Genomic DNA, 16720 nt, shown 5'->3' on the forward strand with positions numbered 1-16720 from the left:
TTCCACGTTTTCTTTTCTTCTCCAAGCACGGCCTCCCTCCATCGTTTCACTTATCTTAATTCCACATTGTTTTCCGTTTCTTTCTTGCAGCAATCCCACATTTCGCGTAGCTCTGCAAAATGCACCTTTGGGAGCATGTTCACAGTGCTAACTTTTTTTTTGGCTCGCCATGTTTATTTTCTCGCGTCGTCCACTCACCGTGGGTACGCTTGTGAGCGTGGGAGCGCGGCTCAGGTCTCAGCCTCTGTTTGTGTCTGCTGTCAAGGAAAAGGCTCTGCTGTTCCAGTAATAGAATAAAAAAAATAAAAAGAACAGCTCTCTCTTTAATGACGCATTGTTTCATGTCCTTCTCTTTTTTCCTCTTTGGCTTATTTTTCAAACGTTGGCACATCGTCTGATCGCCCTCAGATCCAACCTTGTGCCGATCCGGCCCCTAGCACCATTCCCTGCCTGCCTACTTGCCTGCCTCGTCTAGCCTCTGCGCTAAGCGCCTGTTCTCGAGGCACCTAGATGAAATAGTCCACCACCGGCTTTTTCAGTGGCATCATGTTGGTGTCCTTGTTGACAGCATCAAATACCTTGTATTCTCGTTCCAAGTTATCGTTGATGCTTAAAATACTGGCAATGTTCCCACACCGGTAACAGTAGTTAGGCGCAGACCATACCGTCACCAAACTGCCCGAGAACATCTCTTTGTAACCTTCCATCACAAGCTGATGCGCCCGCGCGATAAGCAGAATGTCGTTCTTGTGGCAGAATTTATTAACTTCATTCTCTCCAAAAAGATACCCGGCGCCTCGAGGCAGCACCGCCCATTTGGGTACGTCTTCAGGGTCCGACCAGAGTAAGTCGCACATGGCCCCTTCGTGGGGCACTTCTTGTTTCCTGTCAAGCCTCCTTATCTCGTCCACATCACTGATCTCTGGACTGAGCCCGCCGTGGACGCAGAAAACACCTCCTTGCCCTCCGACAATGGCTCCAAGCGAGAAATAGTCAAACACCTCGCAGCAGTAACGCCACACGTTCACGCTGCCATACTTCCGAAGGCATTCGTCGTAAAACCCGTAGACAGTAGTGATTTGTCGAGACTCGTGGTTGCCTCGAATTAAGGTTAGTCGGTCTGGGTACCTTATTTTAAGTGCAAGAAGAAGCAATAGGCTCTCTAAAGAGTAGAAGCCTCGGTCAACGAAGTCCCCGAGAAATAGATATTGGGTTTGCGGGCATTCTCCCCCGGTCTCAAATAAATTAAGGAGGTCTTGGAACTGGCCGTGTATATCTCCACATATCGTAACTGGTGTATATATCTGTTGGATGTTGGCCTCCTCCACTAGTACTTCAATCACCTTCAGACAGATCTCCTCCACGTCTTTCTCGGGCACATCCTTGCACTGCTTGATATCCTCAATCGTTCTATGCGTTAGTATTCATACCTAAAGCCGTCAAACTCGATTAACATACTTATCTAGGTCTAGCATTACTGGTATTGGAGTAAGAATGTATGGCTGATACTTAACGCGTTGATATCGGGTCACGTGCTGGAAACTAAAAATGGCTATATCTCCGCAACGGCGGCGAGTTTTCAAGTTTTGAAACTTAAATCACATTGGGCAAGTTTTCTGGTACCTTCCCAATTAATCAAATTTTGTGAAAATTGTTGTTTCATCAAATTGTATGTTACAGAAAACCACTTTTTGTTCAGTGCCATAAGTTGGTCTTATAGTGTAGTGGTATCACCTCGGATTCTGATTCCGGTAACCTGGGTTCGAACCCCAGTAGGACCTATTTTTTTGCTTTAAACACCTTTGACATACTCAGTTATCGTATTTAGCCTGTTTTCTGGCCTCTTACTACCCCATCAACTTTATATCTTTTCATTTTTATTATTTTCCGATATTCAATTAAGCCTAAAACCCGTAGTTAATACAAACAAGAAACTAATCATCATCCCACCTAACGCCAGCTTGGCAAGGTATACTTCATGAATGATTTCTGGAGCTGCCTCTTCACTGTGATCTTCTGTGCTCCCACAAAACTATCAATGCTGACCTTGATGGCTCTGTTCAAGTCGCTCTGACTGACGAAGTCACTGAGTCTCATTCTTGCGAATGCTTCAGCAATTCTGATAATACTTTCCAAGTGACGAACAGTAATCGGGAAGGAGCCCGTGGAGATCGACTCTCTTCTCAAGTCGGCATACACCAATGCAACCTTGTCCATATCCATCTGGTGCAATTTAGGTGAAACCTTAGCTCTTGCGTAGCTGATGTATTTGGCCAACGTTTCTTGTGGAATTGGCGAGATCTCGCTCTCTCTCTGTTCATTACTTTGGGTAATTTTCTCGCGACGGCTCTTGCCTTCGTCCATATTGTCATCATCATCCTTAAAAACGTCTTCATCGTTAGAAGGATGAGAACGCATATGCGAATCAACCACGAAAGAAGCAAGACGCTCGTCCAGCTCAGGATTGACCAAATCTCTCACAACACACAAGATATCAAATCTAGACAAAATTGGTTCGGTTAAGTTAACATTCTGAGCGAGTGGAATGGTGGAATTATATCTGCCACCAGTAGGGTTAGCGGCTGCAATGATAGAACAACGCGCTTGCAAAGTGGTAACAATACCTGCTTTGGAGACGGAAATGGATTGCTGTTCCATGGCTTCGTGAATAGAAGTACGGTCCTGGTCATTCATTTTATCGAACTCATCAATAAGACAGGTACCTTTATCAGCAAGCACGAGAGCACCACCTTCCAAGGTCCACTCTCTTGTGATGGGGTCTTTTCTGACAGAAGCAGTCAAACCAACAGCGGAAGCACCCTGACCTGTAGCGAAAACGGCTCTGTTAGCAGTCTTCTCCGCATACTTCAAGATCTGAGACTTGGCGGTACCTGGGTCACCTAGCAAGAGGACATTGATATCACCACGAATAGAATGCTTACCATCAATGTTCTTGGCAACACCACCAAACAACGAACAAGCGAGCGCAGTCTTGATATCACGGTGGCCGTAGATAGAAGGAGCCATGGAGCCAATGATCTTATCAATAACACCTCTCTCTCTTGAAAGTCTGCGGAATTCTCTCTCATCTTCTTCAACCCATGAAGACACGCCAGTGTCACTATTAAACATTGAAGATGTTTCCTTTCTCTTGACAGAATTGGCTTCTACCACTGTTGCAAAGACAGGGAAACCGTTCTTCGCGTTGAGACCGCCATCATAGTTATTCTTGTAGACACCAACAACTTCAACTTCCTCACCAGGCTTGGCGATATCCACCAAGTCTGAAAGCAAGATGATTTCTCTGTGACGAGGTAAACGACCAGCTGGAACCGTTCCTGGAGCCTCTTGTAAAGTGATACGCTGGTAGTTTCTGTAAAGAGTTCTCTCTGAGTTCATCTTGAATGGACCCTTACTTGCACAGTTGGTACAGTAGGTCATTTTGACTTCAGTGTTGGAGTCTTGGATGAAAGGTCCAAGAACAGCGTGACATTTGAGACAGTCAAACTTAACGTACTTGAGTTGAGGGAAGACACCTGTTCTTCTGGTCACAACACCCGAGACCTTCACGAGCTGATTCAAGTTCTTTTCTCTGAGGTCTCTCAAAGACAAAGCATTAGGAAAGTTGGAAATACGGACATGAATTTCCAGGTGAATCTGGGAGTAGTTAGGGTAGTGCAATTCCGTGGCTTCCATGGCGACGATATCGAAAATCTTCAACATTTCAGTAGGAGAGGTGGCCAAGAACAAGGCCAAAATGGCCTTGGAATCAGCCAAGTGGTTATAAGAAACGTCCAAAGACTCGGCGTTGATTTCACCCAAAGTACGAATACGCGCACCGTAGACGGAACGACCACGTTCGTCAGTGTATTCTAGAAGGAAGGACTTCAATTCTCTGCCGATAGAACGAGAGACTGATGGCTGCAAGATCCACTCAGTAATGGAAGGAGCCTTGACATCGGCCAAGGATTCCAACGACAATTCCTCATGGAATGGGTCAATTTCCACATCGTTCAAAAAGTCGTCCTGGTCATCGTATTGTCTTCTGAGTCTTCTTCTCTGAATAGGAAGACCATATTCGTTGACATCGTCATCGCCTTCTTCATCATCATCAAGAAACGCCTGGCTTCTTGCACGTGTATCCTTCGACATTCCAAGTAATTCGTCACGACGGTCCAACTGCTCATCGATTCTTCTTCTTTCAGCAGCATCCAACTCGTCGTACTCTTCGTCGTCGATGTTTCCATCGCCCAAATTATAGTGGTCCTGGTTGTCGTTACGACGGTAATCGTTATGCATGTTATCCATCAAATCTTCACCTTCTTCCTCGTCTGAAGGGTTCAAGTCGGTGACATCGTTATGGATCTCTTCTTCCTCGTCCTCGAAGGGAATGGCGGGGGAGGAAGGAGGCAATTGAGGCGACGATGCCAACGAGGGCGTCGACCTCTCGGAGCCGGAGTCGTCGTCGTCGGCTTGTCTTTTTCTTGGACTGGACATGAAAAGAAGAGTTGGTTGTAGTAGGAAAAAAGAGACTCTTGATTGACGCGCGTAATTAGCTTTTTTGGGAAGAACGCGTTGGAAGGGGCGCCATAAACGCAGGCAGGAACGTTACTGGATGGATGAGAAATATACCAAAAAAGAAAATACATGGAAAGGAAAAAAAAGAGAATGCACAACTAAAAGTTAAAACCCCACGACTACTCTCTATTTAATAGTATTCTTTTCTTGTTTTGAAGGTTCTGGCCATTTGGCTTGGGGCTGACGCGATGGTCTTCTGAGACTCTAAAAGGAAGGTTCCTGCCGCGTTACGCTTTGTTAATGGCTGCGAAAAAACCGGTAAAATGTGAGATCCTCCAGGCGTTGATCTGACCGAATATGGGAATATTGAAAGAAAAGAAAGACGGAACATTAAATTCTGGTAATGTGGACTGAACTGCTAGACTAACTGTCGAGTCGTCTATTTCTGTAGAAAATGGGTTCGTCTTTATATTTGAGAGGGAAGGGTTGGAGGTGGTCAGTAGGCTTCCTTATGAGACCCTGCTCTGCTAAATGAGTGAGTGTTTTGACCTCTGTTCCTCATTAATGAAGATTTAAAATCAACAGTCTCTTCTCGTTTCGTCTGAGCGATATCCTTTTCGGTACTCTCTGGCCCGTTACACTTCCATTACGGAGGGTTGGTCAGTGGGCATGGAAGGTGCAAGGCACAAACCATCCCTTTTTACCAGTAGACACTTAAAAATAAGTAAAATAGGTGAAATGAATCTAACCAGGCTCTTCTTTTACACTTTTCCCTTCGTTAATATGCCAGAATTGTCATGGCTTATAAATATGGAGCAACCATTTATTCGGAACTCCATGGTGTACTTGCAAAATGGCTGCGAAATTCAACCAGTGGGTAATTCTGAGAATACGAAACAAGGTTTCTAAAATAGAAAGAACAGAAAAGAGGATTTCTTGGTTGATAAAATAAGCGCAATCGACTAGATCAAAGAGGCCATCGCCTTGTTTTGAAAGAAAAAGCGCCCATTGGGGATTTGGGCTCGTCGAAGGTGCCTTTGGTAATGGCTGCGAACAAAGATATCAGAAATATAGTGATATCATATAACACTTTTTCTTATAAATTTGAATTCAATGAAGAGAGATGTTAAAGAAGTTACTTAGAAGTTTCAGGATTCATAGTAACTTGGATTTCGGAAATTCACCTTTGAAAATCCCTTCTTCTTGATCTGAAATACTGTCTTGATAGGCTATTATGTTTACATATAGTGGATGATATATCCATCTTGATCCTCGACAGATGACGCTCAGACCAATTAACTAACCCCTCTTTATCTCATAATCCACCCAAAAAGCCCACCTCTTAGCAAAAAGAACCGTTATCTCACTGCCTCGGTAAAGGGTCTTCTTCAGCGTTTCGCAGCCATTAACCAGATCCACATAACCCCCACAAAACTCGACAAACCACAACTTTAAAAGCAATAGAAACGTAAAAGAGACATCACAGAACCTTCAAATACACATAAACCGCCGCAAAAACCAACTTTACCTTCCCCTTCCACACTTTCGTCACGGGCCATGTCACCTATATTACCGCCCTACATGCACTTCTCTGCACACCGCAAGCAATATCTGGGACAAGGTACTTCTTCTTCAGCAGATCCAGACGTCGCCGTCCAAAACAGCTAAGCATCTCTTCATGCCTCCTGTCACAGCGATAGATTTCCTTGAAAACCAGCTAAAGCTAGAAAAAGAGGCTAGAGAAACCCTTCCTTATGAACCTGACAAGTGCACTTACCCCCAGCCCCTCAGACAACTTGTCTTTACATGTCTCACTTGTCTGAGAGCCAACAACAATACACCTATTGGTGTTTGTTACCTGTGTCTGATTCAGTGCCACAGCACCCATGAGTTGGTCGAGTTACTCCCGAAACGGTCGTTTGTGTGTGACTGTGGAACGACCAGAATGAAGAACGGCCATGCCTGTGAGTTGAGAATGAGACAGGCTAAGGAGGATGCAAAGAATCACAATCCTGGCGTTCTGGGCAATCAAGGACCAAGTGCTGGTCAGCATAGTCACCAGAGTAATCAGAATAGTGACAGACCTCCGAGCAGGCCACATCAGCTGCTGAGTCAGGGGATCCCCAAACTACGAGCTGGTCTCTCGCCTGCTCATTTCCATAGCTTATCTTCACTGCAACTTCCCGCTGAAGATGTGCCTAGTTCGAGTAACACGTATAACCACAACTACAAGGGACGTTTTTGCTCATGTAACGAGTTATATAACCCCATGAGAGAAACAAGAACAATGCATCAATGCTACTTTGGGGAGTTCTGCGGCGAGGACTGGTTCCATCAAGATTGCATCATGGGATACAAGCCAGGCATGTTTAGTCACGACCAACCAGAACCTAGTGAGAATAAGCTAGCCCTGCTTCCATCCCCAGGCTTGGATGCTGAACACGACAGAACCAATCTGGACCCTGGCTATCTTGGAGCCAAAAGCAATGGTTCGGATAAGCCCAGCACTTCAAATGAAGCCGAGAATGAGGTAAGGGAGAATCAGCATGACGTGCCTCAAAGTTCACTTCCTGACCATGCGGACTCTGATTCGGAAGAAGCCGACGTGATACCATACTTCCCTGCTTTGGATTCTTTTTCTGAGTTTATCTGTTGGGGTTGTATCGACGCTTTCAAAGAGGCCTTTGACGAGCTTTCCACCAACTCTAAGATTGTGGCTGCAAAACTTCCTCATTTCGAAGGCATTTGTTCTGCTCACGAATGGAAAACCCGCTATGACCAATATGTTGATGGTGAACCACAATCGAAAAAGACAAAGAATGGTAAGGAGAACAGGCAACTCTACACACTTTTTCTTCGTGATGGTTTCAAAGAGGAACTCATCAAAACAAAGGAATCTGCTCCTACCGACTCCCCAGTGGGAGCTTTGCTCAGAACATTTGATTTCTTGTCCGGAGACGATGTCGTCTATTCACCAAAGGAAGACACAGACGTAAGCTCATCTACAGGCTCGCTTTACGATATGGGCACTGAAGCCCTCCAAGCATTACCCGGGCAACAAGCTATCGAGGGGTTACATGCATATGGTTTGATGAAATCTCGACTTCGAGACTTCTTCCAAGGTTTCGTTGACAAGAAAAAGGTCGTAACCGAGGACGAAGTTCGGGACTTTTTTGATAATCTCAAAAACTCTAACTAGGAAGACAAATCTTAAATGACACGATCTTTCGTTATTCACGATGTACAAACGAATATATACAAATAAGTTCATCATCTGTTCTCACAAACTTTGAACGTTGCCACAAGGGGCAAACTTGCGTATGCTAATCGTGAGATGTCATTAACACGTAACACGTTAACTTAGTCGCTCTTCTTCTTCTTTTTCTCATCCAACTTTGCAAACTCCTCCTTCCAGACATTGCTGAACTCTTCCTTGTTAGCATCAGGGAAAATAGCTTCGAAAACTTCAGAGTACCACAGAACAGGAATGAACTTGACACCGCTCTTGACCTCATCTGGAATCTCTTCAAGCTCGTTCTCGATATCCTTAGGGAAAATGATAGTATCGCAACCATATCTCTTAGCACCAAGGATCTTCTCTCTGAGACCTCCAACAGGCAAGACCTTTCCTGTAAGAGTGATTTCACCAGTCATGGCTGTCGTAGGAGGCAAAGCTTTGTTAAGAGCCAACGAGACCAAAGAGGACGTAAAGGAAATACCAGCAGAAGGACCATCCTTTGGAATAGCACCATCTGGACAATGCACATGGATGTCGGCAGCCTCGAAGAATCTGTTTTCAGGATATTCTTTCACGAGGAACAGCTTGGCAAAGGAATAAGCAATGGAAGCCGATTCCTTCATCACATCCTTCAAGTGACCAGTAACATGCATACCAGCATGACCCGAACCAGATCCAATGGCATGCGTCAAAATGGACTCAATGTAAAGAGCATCACCGTTACCGGATGTACTGTAAGAAAGACCGGTAGCGACACCAGGAGGTGGGACATCGTACACACGAGCTCTAGTGTAGATCTCAGGACCGACATAGTCCTTCAAGACGTCTGGTGTGATTTCCAACTTCACGTCAGCAGGAATGTCCAATGGCTTGATTTCTTCCTGTTCTTCGTTGGCGTTGAGCGTGACATTGTCGGAGAACTGCTTACTGTCCTCTGGCTTAGGAACTTCGGCAGCTTCAGCTTTAACTGTGGAGTTCTCTGCAGCAGAAGCCTCCTTTGCTGGTACATCCTTCTCTTCAAGCTGCTCAACGATCTTGAACGAAGCTTTACTGAAGATTCTTGTGATTAACTTCTTGACATTTCTCAATCCACTCTCACGACAGTATTTTTCTATCAACCTTATAATCGCTGGTGGAGAGATAGTGACATGTTCTTCGCCGAGGCCGGCCTTCTTAGCAGCTTGAGGGATCAAATGCCTCGTGGCAATCTCAAGTTTCTCATTGTTAGTGTAACCAGAAACATCGATGATTTCCATTCTGTCTCTCAAAGGAGCTGGAATATTGCCCAAGTAGTTAGCGGTACAAACGAACAACACCTTGGAAAGATCCACCTTGACATCAATATAATTATCAACGAAGGCATTGTTCTGCTCAGGATCTAAAATCTCCAAAAACGCGGAAGCGGCACCACCGCTTCTCGTTAAGTCGAGTTTATCAATCTCATCAATCAACATCAAGGGATTAGAAGTCTTAGCCAGCTTCAAGGCCGATATTATACGACCTGGAATGGAGCCGATGTATGTTCTTCTATGACCCTTGACTTCGTGAACATCTTGAATACCACCCATTGCAATTCTGACATAACGACGGTCCAAAGCTTCGGCAATAGATTTGGCGATCGAAGTTTTACCAGTACCTGGAGGACCAGTTAAACACAAGATCTTACCGTCAACCTTACCAGAGACCTTACCCATGGAGATGAATTCCAAGATACGTTCCTTGACTTCCTTTAAACCATAATGATCACGGTCCAAGATAGCCTTGGCAAGAGAAACCTTGAAACGGTCCTTGGAGTACACACCCCAAGGAATAGAAGTTAACCAGTCCAAGTATCTTTCACTCACAGCGAGTTCACTAGAGTGCTCATTTTGACTTTCCATCTTAGCTTTCTCACTGTTGTATGCTTCCATAGCTTCGTCACTCAACTTCAAGTGCTTCAAACGTTCATCAAACTTGCGAGTCTTGGAGTTCTCTTGTTCAACAAGACCAGCGTTCTTCTGTAAGCCTTTGATGTATTCTTTAACGATTTGCTTCGTTTGAGCTTCATCAGCACGAGATGACAATTCCTTCATGGTTTTTTCTGCAATCGTGTAAGCTTCAAGTTCGTTCTTGAACAAGTCAAGAGCCTTCTGTAATCTAGCTTCGATATTAAGCTCTTCCAACATTTCCTGGACCTTCTTAGGGGTAGCACTAGTAGTAGAACCGATAAAGTCAGCAAGTTTATGAGGAGAGGTCAACAAGTTGCTGGCGTCTCTCACGGTGTCTTTCTTGTTCGGTATCACGCGTGCCATCTTTGATAACAGGTTCTTGACGTCTTCAATGAGAGCTTTAAACTCGACGCTATTTGGGTCATATGGCTCATCTTTGCAGTGAGAAACCTTTGCGTAAGAAACACCCAAAGACTTCAAGTAAGAAGTTGGGAAATCTTCATCCTCCTCCACAGGCTCTGGAGCGGTGGAGCCATCAGTAGCGACAGCAGTGGCAGGAGCTTCTTCTGAAGGAACAGTAAGCTTTTCCAAACTGCATCTTTCCATTGGATAACCAAGAATACGCAAGTAAGGTCCATCCTCGTAGTAGCGCTGCACGTAGCAGTGCACACCGATGTTGTAGATGGAGTTTCTATTGTGGATAATATCGGTATCTGGCTCCTCAGGGTCCTTCATGTGGAACAAGACAAAGTGAGGTTCTCTTCTGTCGCAAATCTCAATGATGGTCTTCTTGACAGCTGGATCAGAGATATTGATCGAGAATGGACGACCCGGAAGTGGTGGTTTGTCTTTCATGGCGATAGCCAATAGAGGGGGGTAAGAGCCAGGCGCGTACGTCATCACCGAAGGCATGTTCTTGTTATCGTCATCGTCGTCATTATTATTATTGTTGTTGTTATTGTTATTGTTGTTATTGCCGTTGCCGTTGCTGCTGCCCACAGAAGTACCTCCCGTCAGAGAGGCCTCCACAACCAGTCCACCAGATTCTCTGGGTCTTTCCGGCTCCACGTCTTTCGCTGGTTCTGGCTCCTTCTTCTTCTCCTTAGCAGGCTCTTCAGTGTCAGACTTCTTGCTTTCACCATCCTTCTTCTTCATCTGAAGCACAGATCCCTCGGGGGTTACCTTGGAACCGTCGGTGGCGAAAACAGCCTGGGCACGAGACTCCTGAGGCAAATCAAAGTTCGAAGCAGGCAACCTCGAGACGTTAAGATCGAGGATTGTTGGATTCTGGGTGGCGTAAGTGGCATTTCTGACCTGACAAAGACGAACTTCCTTGGAAGCAGTAGAAAGAGTACGAAGTCCAATCAGGCCCTTGCGAACCGGGCCCTTGAGCACCAAGTTCCTTCGAGCCGCTTCACGAAGTAGGGACTTGCTTGATAACATGAAGCTTATGCTGGATGTGGGTGTTCTAGACAAGGAATAAACAGGTGCCTGGAGGTGGATTTGTCAGAAATGTGCAGTGTTCTGGGAGAATCGGTGGAAGAAGTGCTCAGAAGCGCACGTGACCAAACCGAAAATGACTGGTCCCAACTGGGGCTGATAAGTCGCGATAGTATCGCGAGATCGGCCTGGGGTAGAGTCAGACAGTGGTGAAGATGTACGGGAAAGAAGGGGGAGTTGGAAATAGGTAAATTTATCTGAAATAGAGGTTCGTAATGTGGTTGTTTTGTTGTACATCAGTGTTTCGTTTTGTGTGTCTGTGTGTCTGTGGGTTGTGGGTCATTTGCAGCCATTGTCTCAAAAGATGTATGTCAGAATAATCGTTAAAAGTAGTGTGCCAGTACAGCGCAAGAGTCCGTATCTTTTCTTTTCCAGACTGAAGCTAGATTTTAAAACATGCTTCTTTCTTGGGGTTTCTTCGGGCTCCTCGGACTCCTCGCGAGGACGTTTGGCGGGCCGTAATGGAGACGAATGGTTATCTTCAGCAAAGTTATCGTCGTTGTAGAAATCGAGCGAGTTGATTTCCTCGTCTTCAGCCAACAAGCCTTTCCCATGGTCCAGGGCTACTCGCGTGGCGTCAGTAGATAATAGTCTGATTTTCGATTTCTTGCTTTTGCCAGGAATGGCGATCTGACGGTTCAGCAAATCAGCACTGGCGCTTCGGAAACTGTCATTCTCATCCACACTCGTATTATGGTTCACTGTAGTCAGATTAGCCTCGATTTCTGCATCATCCTCTTGGGGGCGTTTCTTTATAGGCGTTGCATCTGCAGATGTACCAGGAGACGAGAAAACGTTCGGTTGTGGCTCCATGACAGGCTCCAGTTGCGATTTCTGAGTATCTTCCTTCAGCAGCGACGCTAGACTCTCCTTTAGCGATTTAGCTTTAGATCCCAATGGAGGAGCCCTAGCGCCTACCAGACTTGGCCTGGACAAAACAGGCGAGAACAACAGTTTGCTGAATACAGATTTCGTTTCTCCAGGAGAGAAAAAGCTATGGTCAGTGAATTGAGGCATGGATCTATGGTGAGCTGCTGTGCTTGGTGGAGAAAGGAACGTACTTCTCTTCCCAGGTCCTGGCGCTGGTGCTTGTCTAGAAGTCTGTTCGAGCTGTTTGCTCAATTCAGCCACTTTGGTCTTGAGATCCTCCACCACAGCGTCATGCACTTTCTCTTTGGTAGACAACTGCTGCTTCAACACAGAAACTCGTCTTTCGTAGTCGTGCACTTTTCAGTGAGAACATTGGATGTAGCTGGATCCTCCTTGGCAACCACAGTGCCCTTAGATAGAGCTAACACTTTGTATGCGCATAGTTGTACGAGGGTTTTACGTAAATGCTCTTCATGGTCCAATTCCTTAAGCTTCCCTCTTAGCCTGTAATGTTCTTCTGTGAGAAAGTTCATAGCTGTGTACTGTAGTTGGTTGTTTGATAAGTAGTAGTGTTTGTGTTTTGGATTCGCGCTTATCAACACTTGAAGAGATGCTCTTCTCATATGTATACCAAAGCCATGAAGAGGTCAAATCCAAACTTCAGGAAGCTTTGGTACGCCAACGTCTTTGATGCTGCCAATGACGAATATGTGAAGGATGCTCAGATAAATACGGACGCTTTGCTACGATCGAAGTTCCATTCAGCTTCGTTCACTAAGAATAAGCAACGGAAGGTTATTCTAGATCCAGAGGCTCCAGATTATGAAGATATTTTGAAGAAAAGGGCACTCCTATGGGTGCTGACGATATTATAGAGGCTGTGAAACCGCTGGCTTTGAAGGTACCCGTTCCTCTGAGGGAAGAAGTACCGAATCTACCGCTGAGTGATTTGCTTAAAGCTTTGCATTATTATAGCAGCCATAGTGGGTTGCAAGAACATTCATGTGATGAAACTGCGTTGCTAAGTTTAGGTATGCTTGTGGAACAGTGGGCTGACGAGCTCGTTACCGATGATTTTGCTAAGATGTTTGCGGAGCCAGAGAAACTGCTAGATGGAAAGATGCTTCCCAAAGAGGATATACACTGGGAGAAACTCGAGCCACACGGCGAGGTTTCTGAGTCTGAAGAGTCTGACTTGATTTCTTTGAATTTGGGCTCTGATGAAGAGGTGGTTGCTTCGAATGATGCTGGTAATACTTTAGCTAAAGCATCATCACTGTCACATACTGAAAGCTACACAGGTAGTTCGATGGGGACACCGTCTCTACCTGCTACGCGACAAGTTGAAGCAAGTGAATCTTCACATGAGGCAGAAGGCACAGACAGTGAGTCCAGCTCCGACGACGAAGACTCTTCAGATTCAGATTCAGATTCAGATTCAGATTCAGATTCAGATTCAGATTCAGATTCAGATTCAGATTCAGATTCGGATTCAGAGCTAGCGAGCTCTGATTCTCTTAATGACTTCATATCGCAAGACGAAGAGGACACGCAACGAAAACCCAGGCCAGTTATAAGCCCAGAATCTGACTCATCTGGTTCTGATCAAAACGCCAAAGACTCAAGTTCCGATTCTGACCCAGTGGAGAGCTCCTCCGATTAATCTACATTTAACGACCCAATGACAACGACCATGCAAGTATTGAACGATAGAAAATATACACTTTTAGACCTCGGCCTCCTTGGTCTCCTCCTGCTTCACCTCCTTGTCTTCAGGCTGCTCAGAGTCTCTCTTGGACTCGACCTTCTGCTGATGCTTCTTCTCTTTACCCTCGTCCTTAGCGGAAGTAGCAATATCGAAGAGTCTCATGAGCAATTCCTGAGTGTCATGCTTGTTAACCATCAAGTTGACGTTAGCTCTACCCTTCCACAATGGGAAAAGACAGTCCTCCTTACCCTCTCTCTTAACAGTCAAGAAGACACAGCCTTCGCTGATTTCCTCAAGCTTATCGCAGAACTGGGCATCAAGTCCAGTCTCTCTAAGGTTATCAATTTTAAGGAAAGCCTCTCGGAGAAGAACCTTCAAAATCTCTGTGTTACACGTCAAGTGTCTGGCATCGCTCAAGTAGTTCTTGAGTGTGTGCAAAGATTCACTCTGGGCTCTCCATGGACAGTTACTGCTGTCGTTTCTTTGAATAGTGAACATTTTGATACCGGCGTGAACGAGTTTCAATTTCTGTTCTTCAATTCTCAAAATGTTGGCAATAGTTGGGCTCACGTAGTAAATGACACGGCATGGCTCACCCATTGCGTTTCTAACCAAAGCAGTGTTCTTAGGGAAACCATCGTTGATTCCATAGAATTCCCAGCACTGCTTCAATTGTTCGTTGGATGGATCCAAAAAGACGAAAGGCTCTTCATTAGCGGTTCTTGGAGCCTTTTGCTTCTTAACTGGAGCAGCAGCTTCGGTAGTAGTAGTATTTTCAACCTTGGCCTTCTTCTCCTCGGATTCGTTTTCGTTAGCAGCTCTCTTACGGTTCTGCTTGGTGTCTGGCTGCTTCTCAAAGACAGTGATAAAGAAACCACCAGTGTTCTGCAAATGAGGGTAAACCCTAATACAACGGTCCAAGTTGAACAGCTTAGCTTCCTCCTCAGAAGGTGGGAAGGCAGTGGCTGGGACAGACTCGTCTCCTCTTTCACGAACGTTCATGTCCTTACCGAAAACCTCCCAGTTGCTAACACCAGTACGTCTCTTAAGACCTGGCAACTCGTCAGAGCAATCCTTCAAGCTGACAGAGGAGCCCCACTTTCTCAAGGCCTCAGCAACAACAGCTTCGTTCTCAATAGGCGACATGGAACAGGTGGAGTACACAAGACGTCCGCCTGGCTTCAACAACTGCAAACCTCTGTTCAAAATGTTAACCTGCAAAGAGTGCAAGCCCAAACCGTTGCCCACGGTAAAGTCCTTCCAGACATTGACGTTCTTTCTCATGGTACCGTCACCAGAGCAAGGCACATCACACAAGATTCTATCGAACTTGACGATTTCACCGTCCAAGTTGATTCTAGGGAACATGGCGGCGTCGTGGTTGACAACCAAGAAGTTTGGCGAGTTCAATCTCTTAACCTGGTGAACCAACATATGAGATCTCTTGTAATCGGAGTCGTTGGCGATAACAAAACCCGAGGCCAACTCCTTCTCGTCGTTAGCATGCAAAGCTTCCACAATCTGCGCCGTCTTCGAGCCTGGAGCAGCACACATATCCAAAACAGCATGGTGTGGTTGCACGTCCATGAGAAGAGGTGGAATCATAGACACAGCTTCTTGTCTGGAGATGTTACCCACGGTAGTTTCAAGCACCAAAAATCTCTGGGTTTCAGAAAACTGAGCGTTCTTTCTAATCACAGACTTAGGCACATCAATCTGCCAGCCCAACTGTTCAGGGTAGAACTGGATGTTCTTTGGAGCGAGCTTCTGGCCCTCAAACTCCTCGTCCTGAAGCTTCGAAACATGATCGTCCACAAACTTCTGGTTCACCTCCAAAGCATGGCTTCTCGAGCCAGTGACTCTAAAAGTCAAAGGCAAGTCTCTCTGGCAGTGTTCCTTGAAAGTGTCCCATTCGTCCTCTGGGATGAGGCCTGTAGCCTTATAGTACTTCTCCCACTTTTCGTTCTCTCTCTTGACATCGGTCCACTGGCCATTACCGTTTGTCACTTTCTTGTCTCTCTTAGCAAAGCCCTTGCCGGACCTGAAGTTTCTTTTACCCATGATAGCAGAGATCAAGTGTAGAGCTCTTCGCATACAGCGGTTGAAAAATCGCAATTTTTTGTGGACAGGCTGCGAAGAGCATCGGGACCAGAAGTGGTGGATTAAAAGGAAGCGATGACAGAAGGGTAGAGAAAAGACGAACAAGTGAAGGTTGGAAAGTCATTTCTATGGTTTTGGTTTAATGAATTTCTTTATTGTGAGTGGAAAGTGTATGGCTGTCTGGGCTGAGTATACGCTGGTGATGGCCTGTAGGAGATCTCCATAGATAAGAATGGGGTATTTGAAGAGAGCGATTTTGGGGATAGTGAAGAATATAGTAAAAGTGAAAAGGAACAGAACAGTTTTATTTATTTAGTTTAGTTAAGGTTTGGTGATGATGGAATTGTACTGGTAGGGCGTAGGTAAATGGTTGCAAATTGGTGCGGCTAGCACAGACCAAGGGAAGACGACTTGAGCAAAAGAAGACAAATTGACTGTAGAGTATTAAAAGTTATTCCTTTAGGGGACATTAGGGTATGTCGAGAGATTATAAGAGTTTAAGGTCTTCCAGTTTTACTTTTACTCCACTAACAATGAAGCAGTGGCCTATTTAAACTGGCAGAAGCATGAACACCCTTTTGAAGAAAGTAGTTCTGACTTATGATTTAAATTCTTGAGAGAGATGGGAACATATTGTGCCTTGGATCTCATCGTGGAAGTGAACAATACTGACTCAATTGGAGTACATTCTCTGGATATATACATGCCACTGCCAAGATTGAAAAGGGACTCAGCCATTCTTATCGAACCAATAAAGATGGTATCAACAATGAACCATTCCCTCAAATGCCTGTTGAGGTGCTTTGACGATTTCAGTAGTATCTAGATGCTCAGAAGACCACCAGCCTTATCTATGGT

General features: G+C 45.3%; 5 protein-coding genes and 1 non-coding gene across 6 annotated transcripts; 3 read left to right on the top strand and 3 right to left on the bottom strand. All coding sequences in view use genetic code 12, as the record gives it.

Moving 5' to 3' along the window:
- Positions 1 to 506: 506 nt before the first annotated feature.
- On the bottom strand, positions 507 to 4497 carry MCM2 (MCM DNA helicase complex subunit; the record flags this gene model as incomplete). The annotated part of the gene is made up of 3 exons (XM_025484564.1): positions 507 to 1099; positions 1352 to 1410; positions 1976 to 4497. 3 exons carry the CDS (start codon positions 4495 to 4497, stop codon positions 507 to 509), a joined length of 3174 nt encoding a protein of 1057 aa, XP_025342779.1.
- On the top strand, positions 1711 to 1781 carry CXQ85_000833. Its single transcript has one exon. It is a non-coding gene; the product is annotated as a tRNA-Gln (tRNA).
- A 1699-nt stretch (positions 4498 to 6196) lies between the features above and the next one.
- On the top strand, positions 6197 to 7717 carry CXQ85_000834 (uncharacterized protein; the record flags this gene model as incomplete). Its single annotated transcript, XM_025484565.1, has 1 exon — positions 6197 to 7717. One exon carries the CDS (start codon positions 6197 to 6199, stop codon positions 7715 to 7717), a length of 1521 nt encoding a protein of 506 aa, XP_025342780.1.
- A 161-nt stretch (positions 7718 to 7878) lies between these two features.
- On the bottom strand, positions 7879 to 12587 carry PIM1 (ATP-dependent Lon protease; the record flags this gene model as incomplete). The annotated part of the gene is made up of 3 exons (XM_025484566.1): positions 7879 to 11112; positions 11581 to 12410; positions 12515 to 12587. The coding sequence occupies 3 exons, from the start codon at positions 12585 to 12587 to the stop codon at positions 7879 to 7881; spliced, it is 4137 nt and encodes a 1378-aa protein (XP_025342781.1).
- A 105-nt stretch (positions 12588 to 12692) lies between these two features.
- Positions 12693 to 13717, top strand: CXQ85_000836 (uncharacterized protein; the record flags this gene model as incomplete). The annotated part of the gene is made up of 2 exons (XM_025484567.1): positions 12693 to 12848; positions 12899 to 13717. 2 exons carry the CDS (start codon positions 12693 to 12695, stop codon positions 13715 to 13717), a joined length of 975 nt encoding a protein of 324 aa, XP_025342782.1.
- Positions 13718 to 13780: 63 nt separating this feature from the next.
- Positions 13781 to 15823, bottom strand: CXQ85_000837 (tRNA (cytosine-5-)-methyltransferase; the record flags this gene model as incomplete). Its single annotated transcript, XM_025484568.1, has 1 exon — positions 13781 to 15823. One exon carries the CDS (start codon positions 15821 to 15823, stop codon positions 13781 to 13783), a length of 2043 nt encoding a protein of 680 aa, XP_025342783.1.
- Between the last annotated feature and the right edge of the window lie 897 nt (positions 15824 to 16720).

The sequence above is a fragment of the Candidozyma haemuli genome, assembly GCF_002926055.2.
Source record: "Candidozyma haemuli strain B11899 chromosome Unknown A_2014730914, whole genome shotgun sequence".
NCBI lineage: Eukaryota > Fungi > Ascomycota > Pichiomycetes > Serinales > Metschnikowiaceae > Candidozyma > Candidozyma haemuli.